The following is a 20,178-nucleotide window of genomic DNA, read 5'->3' as shown; positions in this document are numbered from 1 at the left end:
ATAAACCCTATTGTAACAAGAAGTATATGGTCATATAAAGTTATCAAAATTGCATTTAGAGTAGGCATAAAAAGGATATTTAACATATCGGTGTTGATGCACAGTTGGGCACAAAATGGGAGTAACTTACCCTTAGAAAATAGAGCACGGAAAATGAGTGTATTTCCGCCCATATGCAGAGCTGTATCTAGAGATGCATCAATTTCTGCATCAGCAGCATATGCGCCTGGTTTACGATAAGACATCATCATCATCAATGCGTATTTGTCTTATAGCAGGTGCAAATGTAATGGCTATTATTAGGCGTATATGCGTGTTTCTGCAGGTCTGCATGAACCGCATTTGCATGAATGTTCCTTTACTGTACTCGAACTGTTCCCTTCCCCGGCCCACAACTCCAGCCGCAGTGCCAGAATTATGCAAATCTGCATAGACGCATATGCTTGTGCCCACTTTCTGCGCAGAGCAATGTCACGCAAGCCACGCTACGTCCCAACCCGCATTAGTACATTATTTTTAAGTTCATTTTAAGAATAACATACCTTAAAATTGCAAATAGGATCCCTATTTGTCTCAGCCACTTTAGAAGTGACACTTCTCTATAATAAAAATAATGGGAGCTGGTATTTCCAGGCACAATATGTCCTTTGATGGGGGAGGTCTGTACTTAAAGATGTATCTAGTGCCTGGGTCATTTGGCCACAGTCACTAGTATTCATTAGTCCTACCAGTAATATCCCAAATATCCATCTGAGACGTGATCCACACTTCTTAATGGATAGGAACCCAACTGGGACATTAAATCTATCCAACAAAACCATTTTCTGCATAACAGAACAAGCACAACATTGAAATTGCCAACACTGATCCGCAGTGTGGCATTTTGTGTCCCCATAGAGATCTGTTACTCTTGCAGATGCCATATAAAGCCTCAAGGACACGCAAGGTTTACCGGTAGTTAAGACAAATTACAATGATATTATGGTAATAATCTTTCTTTTCTCATTTGTTTTCCCATTACTTGATTTTCTGCACCCTGGGGTGATGTGAAACCCCAACTGATAGAAGCATTACTTCTAATAAACAGATAGTTACTAATACAGAGATGCAAATAAGATAGAGATTGTAAAGGAATGACAGCTGAAAAGACAGATACTAACACAGACACAAAGAAAGAAACAGCCAGAGATGGGAAGATTGATAAAAACATAGAGAGGGATGAACAGTGCTGTACAGAAATATCATATAGATAGAAATATATTTTTTTTACAGTTTCTCAAGTTATACTCACATGCCTCACATACAAATCATATCATCATCCTCATCAACATTTATTCATATAGCGCCAGCAGATTCCGTAGCACTTTACAATTGGGAACAAACAGTAATAAAACAATACTGGGTAATGCATACATACGTACAATCTATGGGACAATGGTTTGATACACAAGGGTAAGTGCTACATCATTCTGAATATCTGTCCAGCTAGAAAGCAAAAGTTACAAAGTATTTAGTGGGCTATATGCTCAGTCATACAACTATATTGGTCAGAGGGTTGTTGTCTTAATTTAGCTGTGTAGAGGGTGGTAATAGGGTAACCTAGGGAGATTAAGAGGGTGGTAGAGGAATATTATAGGCTTGTCTGAAGAGGAGAGTTTTCAGAGAATGCTTGAAGGTTTGAAGACTAGAGGTGCGAGGGAGTGAATTCCACAAAGTGGGTGCAGCCCGAAAAAAGTCCTGAAACCGAGAATGGGAGGAAGTGATGAGAGTGGAAGAGAGACGCAGATCTTGTGCAGAACGGAGGTGTCGAGTTGGGTGATAGTTTGAGACAAGTGAGGAGATGTATGTCGGTGCAATTTTGATGATGGCCTTGTAGGTTAGTAAAAGAATTTTATATTGGATTCGTTGAAGAACAGTCAACCAATGTAGAGACTGACAGAGTGACTCAGCAGATGTAAACGATTTGCAAGGAAAATCAATATAGCCGCTGCGTGCAAAATAGATTGTAGGGGCTTGAGTCTGATTTTTGAGAGACCAGTAAGGAGGGAATTACAATAATCGATGCGGGAGATAATGAGTGCCTGAATTTTTTGCAGTGTCTTGTGTGAGATATGTACGTATTCTGGAAATGTTTTTTAGATGTATGTAACATGATGTAAATATAGAGTTGATGTGATGAACAAAGGATAGTTGCGAGTCAAGGATTACACCTAGGCAGCGAGCTTGCAGGGTGGGATTTATGGTCATGTTGTCAACAGAAATAGAAATGTCAGGCAGGAAGCTTCTATTGTTGGGTGGGAATATTATTAATTCTGTTTTTGAAGGATTGAGTTTGAGTTGGCGAGAAGACATCCAAGATGAAGTGGCAAAAAGACAGACAGTAGCGCGGGCCAACACAGATGGTGAGAGATCAGGAGAGGATAGATAGATTTGTTTTTTTAGAATAGGAGTAATCACTGCGTGCTTGAATAGTGATGGAAAGAGGGTTGAGTACTTTTTCCCGAAGCTTGAAACCCCGACAACAGTTTCCGCGACATCTTGACTCCGAATCCTGAGGACCCCAACATATTCTTCATCTCAACTGTTCAGAAAAATGACTTGAAGTAAATGCGATAATTTAAGAACCCTGTGGCAGAGAATGACGTTGATGTTACGCCGACACTATTAGTACTGCAGTTAAGGGCAGATGAAGAATTTGTCAGGGTCCTCAGGATTCCGAGTGAAGTTGTCGCGGTAACTGTTGCTGAAGCTGCGGGAAAAAGATTACTACCGATGGAAAGATACCAGTAGAGAAAGATAGAATATAGATTTTAGTTAGAGGTGGAATGAGCATATGAGACAGGGACCTAGCAAATTGTAAGGGTATGGGAACACATAGTAACCTTACAGTGTACATTCATATTGCCCTAAAATTGTTATTAACTCAACTTAGGGGGGTGATTTACTAATCCCTTTATACATCCCCAGATCAGCAAGTCAGTGTTCATGTTTCACCTGAGATGTTGAAGGAAAAAACAAACCTCTTTTTACAGGGCCATCTTAACATCATTATGGGCCCCCGGGCGAAGCCGTGCACCGGGGCCCCTATAGATAGATAGATAGATAGATAGATAGATAGATAGATAGATAGATAGATAGATAGATATAGATAGATGTACTTGCTCAGTGACCCTTGAAGGTTTTTTTTGCAGGTTTTTTCTTTTGCAGGATTATTTATTGTAATTAAGAGCCCTGCCTATAGGGCCCCCTTGCCCGTGAGGCCCCCGGGCCCCTTTCCATCGTGCCCAATGGAAAAGATGGCCCTGTCTTTTTATCTACATCAGGTTGGACAGATGAAAGGCAAACTCGGTTATGTGAGCTGGAAACATTAACAGGTGTATTTATCCGAGGTTGAAACACACTATTGCCGGCAGAAACGGGTGATTTCACAGGCGATAGGCAGTGCTATCGCTGCAGGTAATCCCCTCCAGCAAGGATCGACATAGTACATATTTTTCAATCATCAATACTTTTAAAATATTTTAAACAATATATATTTTTTAAAACTATTTATTTTATTTTATTATTATAATTTTAGTGGAACTGAAAGCCCTAGTCTGGGCTTTCAGTTCCACGGTGTATGGGCGAACCAGCTGGCCAAGTCACGCACATATATCCCCCAAGACTGACCCAACAATGCGGTAAGTTAAAACCTTTTCGCTCCCGGAGAGTTTTGGCAATATTTTATTAGTGATAAATGGTGGCAATAACTGATTTAATTCATAGAAATTTATTGTGATTAAATATTTTTAACAATAAAAAGGCCAGTAAAGGTTTTAGTAAATCACTTCCCTCTAATGTCAACTAAGCAATGCAAGAATGGTTTGGCTCTGTATAGCAACCTGCTGGACACAAGTGGTATAGCAGCAGTTGTATTTTTTCCACTATACTTATTTAATTTTAACTCTTCACTTTAACAAGCATTATTTTATTTGAATTAAGTGTGTATTCCAGGCATAGTCACCTCACCAAATAAACCCAAAGCAAATTACCTCAAATTATGCTATTTTCAGTACATCGCTCTTTCCTAATAGAAACAATTCAATTTCCATAGTTTGGAGTTTTACTTTAATTTATAGTTAGTATCCTAAAAGGAAAATATATCTTATGTATTACAAGAATTAACCTTCGTTTTTATATTTCCAACATGCCCAGCAAAAGCCTTTCCATAGAGAACCTTAATTCTCTGCATATTTTTATTTATCCCAAGAAGACGCTGCCTTGCTGCTTTCCAAAGTAAAAATAAATATTAGGCATGGACTCATTAGCCAAAGACCATGGATCATACAAAAAGGAAGAGCACTTGAAAAACTTTATTGATCAATAACTTTTGAACAAAGCTTTTCACAGACAAGACTAGCTTCGATGCCATAATGAAGCACGTATTGCTTTTGAAAACAAAGCAGATCTGCCATATTTTTGGATGTCAACTGCTCCAAAGGCATTCAAAATTGCACATGAGGAGGCAGTCAAAAGTTGCTGCCTTTTGCAACAACCTACCTTTGCGAACAAGGATTTTCCACTCTAACGAACATAAAAAGAAAGCAGAGAAATCGATTGGACGCTGAAGACTGTATCCGAATTGCTCTGATATCAAAATGCCCCAATATTGATGCTCTCGTATCAAAAATGAAGCAACATCATTTCTCCAAAACCTGAAGTTTTGAAGTTGAAGCTTTCAAATAAATTTTTAATAGATTCAATAAAATATTGAATTCCAATAATTAATAATATATGACTTCCTTCCTTTCAAATCGATGGGGTAACGGCATATCTAAATATATTTTGGGTTAAAAGGTAAAAAAGTTCCCTGACCCCTGATTTAGTACTACAAAATGATAACTAGAATCTGATTGGTTGCTATAGGCAACATCTCCACTTTGTCAAACCTGCAGTTTAGCAAATATAGCCCTAGATGTAAAATTGTTGTTCTTATCAAAAATGACATTGTCTAAGACCAAAACCAAACATTGTTGCTTGTACCAGACACTAGCATTATTAAATAGAAAACACAATATAGATAAAACATTTTTTAATCCAACACAATAGATGAGAAAATGTCTGCTGCAATATAAAACATAGAGTGATATAGTACCAAGGTTTCAGGCAAAGGAAAATGTCTCATAAGTACAGATATCCAATAAGGGCAAATTGTGGATGTAACAATAGAGCAGGGGCAAACGCAGGATTTGTAGAGGGGGGTTTACACACCACGCCGCCAGTGGGCGTGACCAGCATGCATGGGGGCGTAGCTATAATTTTAGACAGTGCTTGGCTGCTCTCTAACTCTTCCTATCCCCATAATATACATGGACAATGCTGCGTGCACTACTGTTAGGTGCACGCAGCTCTCCATTTTCATGTAGAGCTGTGTGAAGCAGGAGCAGGATCCAGCCACCTCAATTATACAGTGCCCCAGGCTTGGAGGGGGGTTTCCAGACACTAGGAAGCCCCCCCCCTTCGGTTTGCCTATGTAGAGGGTACAGGGGGGGGTCGAATAGGGAGCCCTGATGTCAGAGCGGGAGACTCTGCTCTGGTCTCAAAAGGGCAGAACAGACACCTCTTCTTAGGGAAAATAAGACAGACTGCACTTGCTCCAACTCCCCTCCCCCCTCTAGATTATTGATAGGGAGGAAGCAAATATGAAATCGCTGGGTCCCCAATCACATACTGCTAAGGTGCCCATCAACATACTGTTTCGACCCTGGATTTCAGGCTCATGTTTAAATTCTCATTTGCTGAATGCTAATCTAATTTTCCAGGATTAATACCCAACTAATCTATATTTTTGTTAGACTGTCTTTAATTTTGTTACAGCAGCACATCAATCAAGTGTAATTCTTTTCCTTTCATATGGGGCCTTATGACATTTTTTGTCCTTGTAAAATCATTTTTAGATGTAAAACAGAACATTATGTTTGTCATTCCTTACAGCAAGATCACATTTACAGTTCAGACAATGGAACACGGAAAAAAACATCAACAAACTAATCAAGTAATATATAGCTGCCAGCACAACACTGGCAATCTATTACTAATAGTTTCTGCAATGCATCAAGATTCCAAGCACTGAGCATAAAACATGGTAATTAATTTTTGAGGCAAAGTAATTATGTTTCAGGTTATCAGAACAGTTCAGGCTGTTGTTTGTTTATAAAACATATTGATGTGCGTAATATTCCGTGCTGTAAAATATGCATGTGGGACTATAACATGGTACAATATAGGTGAGCAAAAGACCACTTCTTTTCAGGGATTCTCTAATTAAATGTTTCCTTGCAATGTTCTCTTCTAACATAAAACTGCCTGTTCCTACTGTTGTATTGTATCCTCTTTTGAATACATTAGCTTTCATTCTTTGTCATTGTTTTTCTAATGTTTAATCATTTTATATTGGCAATGTTATATTACAATTAATGACTCTGCTCAAGAAACTGTAGACTTGTCTATTTGTATAACTCAACTTTTAAGAGGAGCACATATGGATTATATTGACGCTCAGCCTGATATCAACCATGCTGTAGGGTGACCATATTGGAGAGATCTGACTGCTTGCCCTGAGCATTCATCACATCATCGTCATTATCATCATCAGTGATATATAGCATTGCATGGTGGCTAAGTGGTTAGCACTTCTGCCTTACAGCACTGGGGCCATGAGTTTGATTCCTGACCATGGCCTTATCTATGTGGTGTTTGGTTGTTCTCCATGTGTTTGTGGGGGTCTCATCCGGGTGCTCCTGTTTCCTCCCACATTCCAAAAACATACTGGGAGATTAATTTGCTGCTATCAAATTGACTCTAGTCTCTGGCTGTGTGTGTATTTTATGGAATTTAGACTGTAAGCTCCAATGGGGGAGGGACTGATGTGAGTGAGTTCTCTGTACAGCGCTGTGGAATTAGTGACTTGCATACATGTCCCATACCGCTTCTGCAGATCAGTGAATTGAAACTTTACACCAAAAAGTTGGAATGACATACAGAGAAAAATTATTAAATCACTTTTCTGCGCTGCGGTTTTCTGAACACAACTAATAGAGTGAATCGTATAGGTATAAAAAACAGAAAATAATACTTATATCGACTGATGGTATGATGTTCAATTCCTTTCAGACGGTTGTGGAAATTTTCTGATGACAATCAGACCATGTGAAGAAAAAATAATAATAATAGTGTAATATTGTATAACTCGGCAGTGTATACTCCTAAAATAATAATAAGGTGAATGGATAGAGATGAATTATTCTCCAATTGTAGTAGTTATAACCATATAATCGATACAAATAGATGGATATTCCACCTTAAGTAACAGATAACTAATTAACTACCTGGAATTTATCTGTTACTTAAGGTGGAATATCCATCTATTTGTATCGATTATATGGTTATAACTACTACAATTGGAGAATAATTCATCTCTATCCATTCACCTTATTATTATTTTAGGAGTATAACCTTACAAATTCATATAACCTCATCTACTCTGTCCTCTGTCACATCACTGGGGGTAATGACTGTTCTTCCAGCGTTTCTGAGGTGCGTTCACTACAGGAAGGTGCTCTGTTTTAATGGGAAGCACCTGCCAAATTTCCTCTGCGGTTATATTATTTATTTTACATATTTTTCATTTATTGCATGCTATACTATATGTTTTTCAATTATCTTCACTCTCCCTTATTTCTTTATATACAAACATGAACTTTGTTCCTCCTCAATATACAATAGCTTTCCTTATAAGGAAGACGTACTTCTGGATACCTTTGTTCACTCTCTGCATCCATACTTGAGCTGATGCCATGGTGCTGATTATAGTGACACTCGCCTTGTAAATGGTCTTGGTGAAAGGAATTATACATGAACTCTTGGGAAAGGCCAATTTGGAGACCAAAACATTGAGTGAAAATAAAGTTGTGTCTGTTGAAATAAGGCATGCAAGCGTTTTTTTAATCTTTTAAACATATACTCAGTATCTACATTGATTGTCTGCTTTTGAACAAATCCAATATAAAATACTTCTACTAACATACAAGGACATCAACATAACTGCACCAATATACATCTCCTCACTTGTCTCAGAATATCTCCCAACTCGACACCTCCGTTCTGCACAAGATCTGCGTCTCTCATCCACACTCACTACCTGCTCCCATTCCCCGTTACAGAACTTTTTTTGGGCTGCACCCTTTGGGGAATTCCCTCCCTCGCACAATATGTCTTTCCTCTAAACTGAACCCCCTCTTATCCCCCCCCCCCTCAGATTACCATATTACCACTCTTTACACAGTTAACACACGACAACAACCCCTAGACCAACATTGCTGTGTGACTGGATCATATAGCCCACTAAGCATTTTTTTCATTTGCATTCCGGCTGGACCAATATGTAACATGAAGCACTTACCCTCATGTATCAAACTTCCATTGTGCCCTAGATTGTAAGCTTGCGAGCATTGCCCTCTCTGTCTGTATTGCCCTATATTGTTTTATTACTGTGTTTGTTCCCGACTGTAAAGCGCTATTGAATATGCTGGCTATATAAATAAATGTTGATGATGATAAGCTACATACACACTGATGTTTGTAATACATTTTTTAACGCATGCCATAATGCAAGTAAACCCTATATAAACCGCATTCAGTTTATGTACATATTTAGTATGCATTTACAATATATTCTATCTGGTTTTTTTAAATATGCCTCTGTGACCAAATAGGAAGTTATCTTGTTCAAGCCAAACACATATGTAAATGCTTCATAACGTTATCATATCATTGTATTTACAATGCGCTTCCATTGAGACGAATGTGAGATTTCAACAACATTTACAGGTGTCTAATGTCACTGAAATGGAACAAGAAGTATTTTTAAAAAAAGCGCACTGCAATGTAATGCAAGTTAAATGCATATACGGCGCAAATATGTATTGTCTTGTTTAGAACTAATTTATTTTTTTCACATCTATTTCCATGCGTTTAACTTGCATTAGAAACACATTTTAAACTCATAATTTTAACACCGACATGTATGTGCAATCTTAGTATCCTTGAGGAAGAGAACTAAAGGAGTGAGTGGAGTTTTAGAAAATTATAAGTTGCCGTATATTACTTTAACCCTGATTTCCAGAAAACACAAACATTAATTATCTGCAGCCATGCACATACCAAATACCAGGGGGTATATTTACTAAACAGCAGGTTTGAAAAAGTGGAGATGTTGCCTATAGCAACCAATCAGATTCTAGCTTTCATTCATTTAGTACATTCTATAAAATGACAGCTAGAATCTGATTGGTTGCTATAGGCAACATCTCCACTTTTTCAAACTCGCAGTTCAGTAAATATACCCCCAGAACTGCAATTATTTGTGCCAAACCTATATAAATATAGGCCATAATTATGTGCATACACATGCTAAGTGGTCCTATCATCCCTTTGTAGGCTGATAAAGAGAACAGATTCCATATATACTACAACTAATCATATCGGGACAAACAGATACTAGGAACGTGTACACTTAAGAATATTTTTTTCACAATGCCGCTTACAGTTAACATAAACTGTTTTAAAAACATAACTTTTTCTTTAAATAAGCAAAACATGCGAAAACCTTAAGTGATTGCAATCACAGTGGAATATGAAGACAAACAAGTGACATAAACAGCTTTCTGGATGAGATTTCATTATCTCGGAGTGATGGAAGGAAGGTATTCTTAATCAACAGCTGGAGTGACAAAGGTTACTTAGCCACGTGGTATTCCTTCTGTCTACTCAATGTACCCTTGTATAACAGGGCTGTCAACCTTGCCGTGCGTGAGTCTGGCAAGTAATAACATGACATTGATGTGATACAACGGGTCATATGAAAAAAGAAAAGAGAATATATACACAGTATATTAGTAATGTTTATGTTCAGTCTACTTATGTTCAATGAAGCATATGGACCGAAGTTGTTATGAACAGAGAACCTTATTTATCTACTAGTATTTATGTATTTATTAATTGGGGGTTGGTTGGGGTAAATGGGTAGCACAGTAATTAGCATTGCTGCCTTGTAGCACTAGGGTGTTTGCCTTCAACCAGTATGAAACTGCTTGGACTCTATCAGGTCCCCCGTATGCATAGTTTACTTGACTTTAAATTGATCCTGACGTGTGCATTTTTTTGTGCCTCTGGCAGGGGAATTAGGACCCTGAGGCAAGAGCTGGGGTGACTGACTGTAGAGCGTGGCAGAGTATATAAATAATGAACAATAGTATAAATAACCATCTATTAACTACTATTGCCCCTAGTGTCCAATCTATGCATAGTGGAGAATTTTGGAACACTTAGTTAAAATTACTAAATAACAACTTTAGAACAAATCATCTTCCATACTTGGTAGGGGCACTATTTCATTTATGAAGAGTTACTCCACAAAACATCTAATGTTTTTAGATAAAATATAACAATAATATATATAACATATAATGCTTCATTATATGACACATTATAGAGTTAGTGAGGTTGAAAAAAACACAAATGAATCAATCTTGTTTAATTTCTAGCTGTGTTGATCCAGAAGAAGGAGAAACAATCTCTGAAGCAGCTACCAATTAAAACTCCCCAAAAGAAAACAACATATTTGGTTTCCTCTTTCCCACCTCACCCCCCTCAGGTCTATACTGAACGTGGCTACGAGACTCATCTTCCTGTCCCACCGCTCCTCTTCTGCTTCCCCACTCTGCCTCGCCCTTCACTGGCTCCACTTCTTCCTACAGAATCCTTTTCAAACTCCTCAGACTCACCTACAAGGCCCTCTCCTGCTGTACTGTCCCTTAAATCTCTAACCTCCTCTCACACTCCATCCTGTTCCTGCGATTGGCTAATGACCATCGCCTCTCCTCTACCCTGATCCCCTTATCCTGCTCCAGAAACCAAGACTTCTCCCGGGTTGCCCCTCTTCATTGGAATGACCTCCCACGCTCTATCCGACTGTCCCCTAACTTGTGCTCCTTCAAATGGGCACTGAAAACTCATCTTTTCCTCAAAGTCTACCAGCCATCCACCTGACCTTCTATCCGTGCTTGAATACCTTACCCTCTGTCTTCTCCCCACTCTTGTGCTTGATCCCCTCCTCTGACTCCCTTTGAGCCTGCTGTCTGTTTGCCCTCCCTTTAGGATGTAAGCTCTTATGAGCAGGGCCCTCTTCCCTTCTATCTCTATACCTATTCTTCTGCTTCTACTTCACTATGCAAACTATGTTTGAAGTCCTGGTAGTATTTGTTTAATGTTTGGTACTGTTTTACCCTGTATGGTCTAATGTCTGTATCTGTACACCACTGTGGAAATTTTGTGGGGCCCTATAAATAAAGGCTAACAATAGTAATAATAATAATAATAATAATAATAATAATAACAACCTATACATGATAATGATATCAATCACCGCAACAACATACTAGTTGCTACCCCATTCACTTAAATCCAAGTAGTGAATCTGCTCTCACCACCTAGGGCCTGATTCATTAAGGAAAGTAAGGTAAAAAAGGAGTAAATTCTATCCTGGACCAACCATGTTACAATGCAAGGGGTGTACATTAGTTTATTATATTGCATGTAAGAAAAATACTGGCTGTTTTTCCATTTAGCAAACAAATACTTGATAGCTTTATTTTTACACTGAAATTTAAAGTTGATCTAGGGCCTACCCTACCCCAACTATAAATCTGTCCCCACATTTTAAATTTAGCTCCCCCTCCAAAGCAACATGGTTGTTTTACCCAGGTGCAAAGTTACTCATTTTTTTTTTGCTTTACTTTCCTTAATGAATCAGGCCCGTAGAGTTTTGTAAGTATGGTAATTTTAATGGTGCATGTAAAGGGTTTGGAACTAGTGACATGAGTTTCATAATGGGTATTATAGTTGACATTGATGTATTGTTAAATCAGCTTGTAACAGTCATTCTAAATGTAGAGGATGCCACCAGCTCTGTTACTACCAATATTTGTAGTCAGCAAAAGAGATATAGGGGCAGCACAGTGGCGAAGTGGTTAGCACTTCTGCCTCACAGCACTGGGGTCATGAGTTCAATTCCCGACCATGACCTTATCTGTGTGGAGTTTGTATGTTCTCCCCATGCTTGTGTGGGTTTCCTCTGAGTGCTCCGGTTTCCTCCTACACTCTAAAAACATACTGGTAGGTTAATTGGCTGCTATCAAAAATTGACCACAGTCTCTCTTTCTTGCGCTGGCTGTCTGTCTGTGTATGTATGTTAGGGAATTTAGACTGTAAGCTCTCATGGGGCAGGGACTGATGTGAGTGAGTTCTCTGTACAGCGCTGCGGAATCAGTGGCGCTATATAAATAAATGGTGATGATGATGATAAATAAATGGTGTGATGGTCTGGTATACCTTGGGCAAATGTTCAGTGATTACATAGAATATTCTTCTAGTAGAATGACTTACTGTATATATATGATATACAGTACTATTACTAAAGATAAGACATACCTGCAATGTCCTTATGTCACTACAATTCCATGCATAAGACAGATGTACATAGAAAAAACATCTTTCCCAAGCAACACCATATTAAACATCTTCAGTCATGGCAGGCTCATGGAACATTTATGATTTTCAATGCATTGATAGCTGTTTTATAAAATGTAACTTTAGTATTACTGCTCATGTAGCTAGAAAATCGGCAAACTATATATAAACCTATAGAGAACTCTAACGAACCGACTCCTTTTTTTCCATATTTTCAAATTGCTTGTTAGCTTGGAATTAACTACATGGAAAAGGAATCTGTCTGCCAGGGTAGCTGTGACCACAATAAATGGAACATTTGAACTCAACGTTGCCGCTCCTCTGCCCTTCTAACAGCCTAGTTGAAAGGCAACAAAGGATCACATCAATGGGATTCACACTGATTGAAACTCAAGACATTTCTCACATCTCTAAGGGAAAAAAAACTTTTGTGCATTCACAACTCCAATAATTGCCAAAAATAAAGACTGCATGTAACAAAAAATAAACATAGCAAAAGAAAAAGAAAATTAGTTGAGTATAATGCAGATGATAAAAATGGTAATGAATTCACTGATTAAATAATTAGAGGAAGTTCATTAGTACACATTATTTGTATTCAAAAGAAATTGGCATTATGCATATTACAGATCAGCAAGCAGAATACCTCAATTAATTATATTAAATGGAAGAGCTAATATTATAGTCTAAACTTTTACAGTATAGTGATTTGTTCTAAATTTATATTTTTTTTTTACTATTTATGACAATATTATACTTCAAATAGGTTTATGTAGGTCATGTGAAACAGATCTATGTAGGTCATGGCATTTACTATTCTGCCAACCTGCCCGCTTTAATAAATCTATCTACAGTTTGACAAGACGTCTACTAGGGAACAGTGATATCAATGACGAGACTGATTGTTACGAGAGCTGATCACTAGAGGGGATTAGTTAAATGGCATCAATGAATGTCTAAGGATCCCTCTATGTCATTGGATGACTCATAGACTCCAGCAAAGACTCCCAGGCAGAATAATATATATACCTGACTCAATTTCAGTAGAGAAGCAAAAGTAGGGGATTAAGGAGACCCAGTATAGACAATACCTAAGATGATAAAGTGAGAGTGAAAATTATATGTTGTGATAGTCAGTGTAGATTGACACAATAGCAATATTGAATGGTTGTTGTCTATTAATGTTAATAGTATTGTTAGCCAAGATATTATGTAACAAATAACATACTATGACATGGGACAGAGGGTAATGATGGCCCTGCCAAAATGAGGTTACAATCTAAGAGGTATGGGGAACAATTACAACATTACATAGTGATATACACTTTTTTTACTGTCATCTACGTACAAGAAACATGGTTTAGATTTCAATAATCTATTTTCTTTTAGTTAGTTTATTGTTTGCTACAACATAAATATAATGGTGAGTACTTAATAAAATAAAAATGGGTGCTTCAGAGAAGGTGTTGTAACTCCAACAACCAGATTCTGTCATTAATGTAATAGTGTTTAGAAAACGAATACAAACATCTATTTGGGCACTGTGGATTAAAACACCTTTTTTACTGAGCACCAATTTCCTAAATGTTGACATTATTTTTGTTCAACTAAAATGATTAGCTTAGGATCTGCTTTTGCACGGTTATATTTGGCTTGATAGGTATTGAGGAGTGATGTTGGAAAAGAGCATAGTGTGGACACACCATATATCTGACAAAGGAACACAATATTGACCACTGGTTAGGAACTGTGTGGGTGCTAATCTGAAGTCGGGAGACCAGAACAAGTCCCCTCTCTTTCTTGATTAAAACCAATGCTGCAGTTAACTCAAAATCCAACTGACCATGCTGTAAGTCAGATGTTAGAATGCCAATTAAAGGGCTACTACCCTGATATATGTTAACAATCCCATACCTTCACAGAACCTAGGACTTTTATATTGTATTTACAGTCGTTATGCAGCTAATCTCTGGTGTCTATATACTGTATGTAAATGTTTCTAGCAAGGCAACTTTCTTTAGGGGTTTAGTGGCCCTTTCACTGAGTTGAAAGAAAGAAATGTAGAGGCATACATAAAGCTGACATAGAAAACAACATATCCTTAAATGGAAGAAATTCACAGAACTTCAAATAAAAGTAACGTAAAATGACAAGATGCAAAATAAAAAATCTTTTCTAGATATTTAGTCATTTTTAGATCACTTTAAGAAACAAAATTATGTCATGTTAGGCAGCGCAAAACTAGACAAAGCCCTCCATTAACAGACAGGCAACATAACAACTATTTAGCCTACCTCACCTAAGTTCTAGCCTTTCCCTCCAGTGAGAACTTATTATTCTCAGACCCAGATACACATGTGCAAATTATAGTAATATATCAAAATGATATATAATTGTGAAATGTAACAGAACTCAGGTTAATTAGTATTTTTTCAAGTACATATGTCAGCATTTTTATGTTAGACAAGTGTTTTGATACATCCCTTAAACCATGAGTGAACCCATGATAACATGAACATTTCAGAAGTGCATGGAAAGATTCTTGCAATTACTTGTAAACTATGGTGTTACCTTTCTGCATTGTGGCTTGTTCAGACATATATTGACATTGAATTTTAATATACTTTTGGCAAGGGTGTTTCCTTATGATATTGCGCCATCTCGTGGTTATCTCAGCAAACTGCCGCGCACTTAGATCATGCCTTCTTTGTGCCTGATCTTCAGCATGAAATTAACAGATAGCCAGTGGATCAGAGAAAATAAGATAATAGCTGGAAATCAAGGTCTCCTTTACTCTTATTACAACACCTGGCACAGTAGTGCTATCCAAAAGTCTGTCATGCAACTTACACTGTCTGATGACTGCTGCTCAGCATCCATATGTGTTGCATTTCAGATATTAAATCTTATTTTCCAGTTGGATTCATTGTTGACACGTCTGTCAACGGTATAGTTTAAGGATCTATTCTAGCGCTAATAGGAGCCCCAGGGAGTAGCGTAAATGTCTCCTGAGCCACAGGTTGAGAGTCACTGCACTTCTATGTGACAAATAAGAAGAGACAGAACATCCTTCTTGTGGTCCTTAGTCGTGATACGCTTAAGCCATATGAGCAGGTTAGACACAGACGCGTGACTATATAGTCTATTTGTAAATAGACAAGTTACAATATTTTACTAAAAACAATTAGTGTGTTTACAGGAACCAAATACTGAAATATATATATATATATATATATATATATATATATATATATATATATATATATACACACAGAAATGTGTGTGAATATATGAATATATACAATATATATATATATATATATATATATATATATATATATATATATATATATATATAATGACATATGTGCCTGGAGCTCCACGCACAGATAATATGTGTATGCCACTGTAACCTTGTAGCATCATAGCACTGCAGGGCTTTTTACTTTCTAATACATATTGCAATACATTGATTCACACCAGCGGCCTCACACTGGTGCTTTGTTAATCTTGAGAGTGTCTGTGTAAGAAAGACATATCTACCCCAGCCCTGGCGCTCTGCATAGTAATGGTGCTGTAGTCTCCCCCAGCGTGCTGAAATCCCAGCAAAGCAGATAATACACTATTGTTGGAGCAGGGGGGGGGGGAGCAGGATTTATAGGCACACTGATCAGTGATTCACAGCTCTCAGACACTGATTTCATGTGTCACACGTAAAGCAATGACAACACAGCCATCGAAAAGATCCATTTGGTCCATCCTGAAGGACGCCCTTGGAGTTAGAACAGAATAATTGTAAGACATAAATTACATACACAGGATGAAACTGGGGACGCGGAGAAGATGTTCCATAAAGCTAAATGCCCTTGGAAGCTTATGAGGAATACATGAGCAGGATGCTCTATGCTTGCCTTTTTGGACAGTTATATTTTGATTTTACTGCTGATAATAAAAAAAAACAATTTCAGCGCACAGTGGCTGGAGCAGTTTAATTAAATCATTATTTCTAACAGTTGCATTACCTAGAAAAAAAAATCTACTGGATATTTCTTTTACCCTTGTGCACGCATGTCATTAATGTACCAGTATTTTAGATATGGGGAGTACAGGGGGCTTTTGTTGCTGGTGATGTCAGGTCTGCCATTAACCCTTTGCGTGCCAGAGCTGTGCGCCAAGGACAAGCATCCTTGCGCTAAGGCGCGCCAATCTATACTCTACCCAGATATAAAGTACAGTCAATTGCCTCAGCTGCTGAACGTGGATCAGCAGCCTCATAGACTAGAGAAGAAGCATATTTCCAATTTAACTCATGATTTACCTCATTGACTGCATTGTTCGCGGCAGGAGGATTCTGTCCACCTTTGCCAGGGGCTGTTTTTTCTGGAATTTTTTCGTTATTTTGTGTTGTAGAATTATAGGGTTTTAAAAACATAAAGTCGCTTTTGGCCGATTCTGGTGTTAGGCAGACTTTATAACAATAGTTCTGGGGGCCACTTCCCGAAGATTCCATACAGTTCGTTTGAACTTTATTCCCAGATGAGATTTGCAGGTTGATATTCGAGTTTTTAAAGACATCTCCCGATGATCCAGACCTCATGCAGCAACAGGTAGGGATGGAACACTTGTAATCCTGCAGGGACAGTCTGTCTTTGTGACATTTAATGACTGTGAGGACAATTATAGCCACCAGGAATGTAAAGGACACCGAGCCAAGGGACACTATTAAATAAAGAGTTAGAGACGAGGTGGAAGGGTCTGAATTTAGAGGCAGATCATTAAATTCTGAAGGGGTCTCCGGGATGCTGTCCACCACTGTCAGGACTATGGAGACAGAAGTGGATAATGAAGGCTGCCCATTGTCTCTTACTTGGATCACAAGTCTGTGTTTTGTGGCATCTCTGTCTACCAAAGCACGTATAGTCCTCAGCTCTCCAGTATATAGGGCGATGCTAAACAGGGTAGTATCCGTAGCCTGGAGAATCTGATAGGAAAGGCGAGAATTTTGGCCAGAATCAGCATCCATGGCTGAGATCTTACCTACCAGGTACCCGGGGTCGGCAGATCTTGGTATAACATCTGTTGCCACTGTGCCATTCTTGGGCAGAGGTGACACAATCACGGGGACATTGTCATTCTGATCCAGAATAAAGACATTAACAGTAACATTGCTACTTAGCGGAGGAAAGCCAGCATCCTGGGCTTGCACTCTGATCTGAAAGTTACGGATTTGTTCATAGTCAAAAGAGCGCAACGCGTAAATATTGCCACTGTCCGAGTTAATGGACACATAGGTAGATACTGGCATCCCTTGTATCTGACCCTCCATGATAGAGTAGGACAAATAGGAATTCTGGTTAGAATCTGGGTCCAAAGCAGTCACCGAGCAGATGGATGCTCCTGGGGGGTTATTCTCCATCACATACACAGTATAGGATGGCTGTAGGAAAGTGGGAATGTTGTCATTAATATCCGTCACTTGAACAGAGATGATTTTTTTGGTCATCAGCGGTGGAGATCCAAAGTCCCTGGCGCTGATCGTGATGTTGTACTCGGACACAGCCTCTCTGTCAAGCACCTCGGTGGTCACCAGTGTGTAGTAGTTTTTGTAGGATGAGTGGAGTTGGAAGGGGACATTTTTGGGTATATCGCAGTTGACATCCCCATTGTCGCCAGAGTCGCGATCCATCACACTGATCACGGCAATAACTGTGCCCGGCGGAGCGTCTTCCATGACCGGTGTGGACACAGATGTAAGAATCACCTCTGGAGCATTGTCGTTCACATCCAGCAGGTTAACCAGCACCCGGCAGTGCACGGCCACAGCAGAGGGCCCCCTGTCCTTCGCTTGTATATACAGTTCATATAGATTGGACTTTTCATAGTCCAGAATCCCCTTAACCCTCACATTCCCGGTGCGGGGCTCCACCATGAATAGGTCCCTTACTTTCTGTGGTGCGTGCCCACTAAACGAATATTCAATCTCCCCATTGGTACCCTCGTCTAAGTCAGTGGCATTTAATTTTATTACAAGGGTGCCCCTGGGGACGTTTTCTTGTAGACTTACCCGGTAAAATGTCTGGTCAAAGGTGGGCACATTGTCATTGGCATCCAACACACTGATTATAACTAAAGCCGTGCCAGACCGCTCAGGTATCCCCCCATCCATGGCAGTCAGCAAGACCCTGTGAGTCTTTTGCTGCTCCCTGTCTAAGGGTCTCTCCAAAACCAGCTCAGCAAATTTGCTCCCATCGCTCCTGCTCTGCACTTCCAGGGAAAAAAACCCGTTAGGACTGAGCTTGTACGTGCGCAAGGAGTTGGTGCCCACATCGGGGTCCTGGGCACTCTCCAATGGGAAGCGGGCGCCGGGAGCTGCGGACTCGGTCACCTCCAGCACATAATCGTGCCATGGAAAACTGGGTGCATTATCATTGATATCCAAAATCTCCACCTCTACCCTGTAAAGCTCCAGCGGGTTCTCCATAACCACTTGCAAATGTAAGGAACACACAGGCTGGAACTCGCAAACTTCTTCCCTGTCTATCTTCTCATTAACAAACAAGATTCCATTTTCCAAATTGACCTCCAGATGCTGCTTGTTGCTTCCAGACACGATCCTGAAGCGCCTAGGTGACAGCTTGGAGATATCCAAACCCAGGTCCTCCGCGATGTTTCCAACAAAAGCCCCGTGGTCCAGTTCCTCTGGGACACTGTATCGGATCTGGCTGGAAGCAGGGACCAGGCAACAAGTTAGGAGAGCCAGGAGAACCTGCCCAGACCATGGTCTTCCCATACTCCACCACATCTCCTCTGCTGCTGATGCCCGTTGTGTTCACTCAGCACCGGTCAGACCTAATGAAACTCAACAAATCCTCAGGCAAAAAAAAAATCCTCCTCCCGCTCTCTCCTCTCTCACTGGGGAACCTGGCTCCAGCCAAGATCTCTTAATCCAATCTGATAGCAGAAAATCGGAAGCTCTTTGCTAAATGTGAAGATCGTGCTACATGGACTTGTGTTTCTTCAATATACTTTCAACAATCCCCCCTCTCCCCAGTCACCCCTCCCCAACTATTTTCATTTTAGAAGGTGGCTGAGGGGGAGGGAGGGATCCAAATTCACATTAGAGCATCAGTATTGGTGGACAGAGACATATATAGTGAACTAAGAGCTGCAGTTTACAGCTGTGGTTCTTAACCCTTTCCACAGACTGGGGGTTGTTCAAGGAGGTGAACGTGAATTGCATTTATGAATCATTAACACTGACACTGCCAGAGCGCACAGGAACGAGGTAAGGGCTCTTGGGGATACCTATCCTCTACCCAGCAGCTGAAGGGTTACATTATCCAAAAATCTAAAGACAGATGTGACGATGTAGTCCGTAGCTTGTTATGTGGAGCTGAAGGATGAACGTACAATGTAGACGTAGAAATAATTCTGACGTGTGAAGGTATAATAAACATTTCCCAATATAACCACCTTCTCCAACAGGGCTACTGAATGTGCTTCATACGAACAGTTATAAGGTTGCATATGTCAGGGATGCAGCATTTAGTTGTCACCTCTTGTTGATCACAGCTGTGGAAATCACAGTATCACCAAGTACATTGTTACACT

At 39.4% G+C, this 20,178-nt stretch overlaps 1 protein-coding gene across 3 annotated transcripts in view; it reads right to left on the bottom strand.

Annotated features, from left to right (window-relative positions):
* Positions 1 to 19,592, bottom strand: part of LOC142152871 (protocadherin-10-like) — a 60,597-nt gene extending 41,005 nt beyond the window's left edge. For all 3 annotated transcript variants that reach the window (XM_075209907.1, XM_075209908.1, XM_075209909.1), the window contains exon 1: positions 16,886 to 19,592. In XM_075209907.1, coding sequence (XP_075066008.1) covers positions 16,886 to 19,369 — 2,484 coding nt within the window. In that variant the 5' untranslated portion in view covers positions 19,370 to 19,592. The remainder of the gene's footprint in view (positions 1 to 16,885) is intronic.
* Positions 19,593 to 20,178: the final 586 nt, after the last annotated feature.

This window comes from Mixophyes fleayi, chromosome 4 (assembly GCF_038048845.1).
Source record: "Mixophyes fleayi isolate aMixFle1 chromosome 4, aMixFle1.hap1, whole genome shotgun sequence".
Classification (NCBI taxonomy): domain Eukaryota; kingdom Metazoa; phylum Chordata; class Amphibia; order Anura; family Limnodynastidae; genus Mixophyes; species Mixophyes fleayi.
The sequence above is the reverse complement of the archived record's forward strand: the minus strand, read 5'-3'. Positions and strand labels throughout refer to the sequence as shown.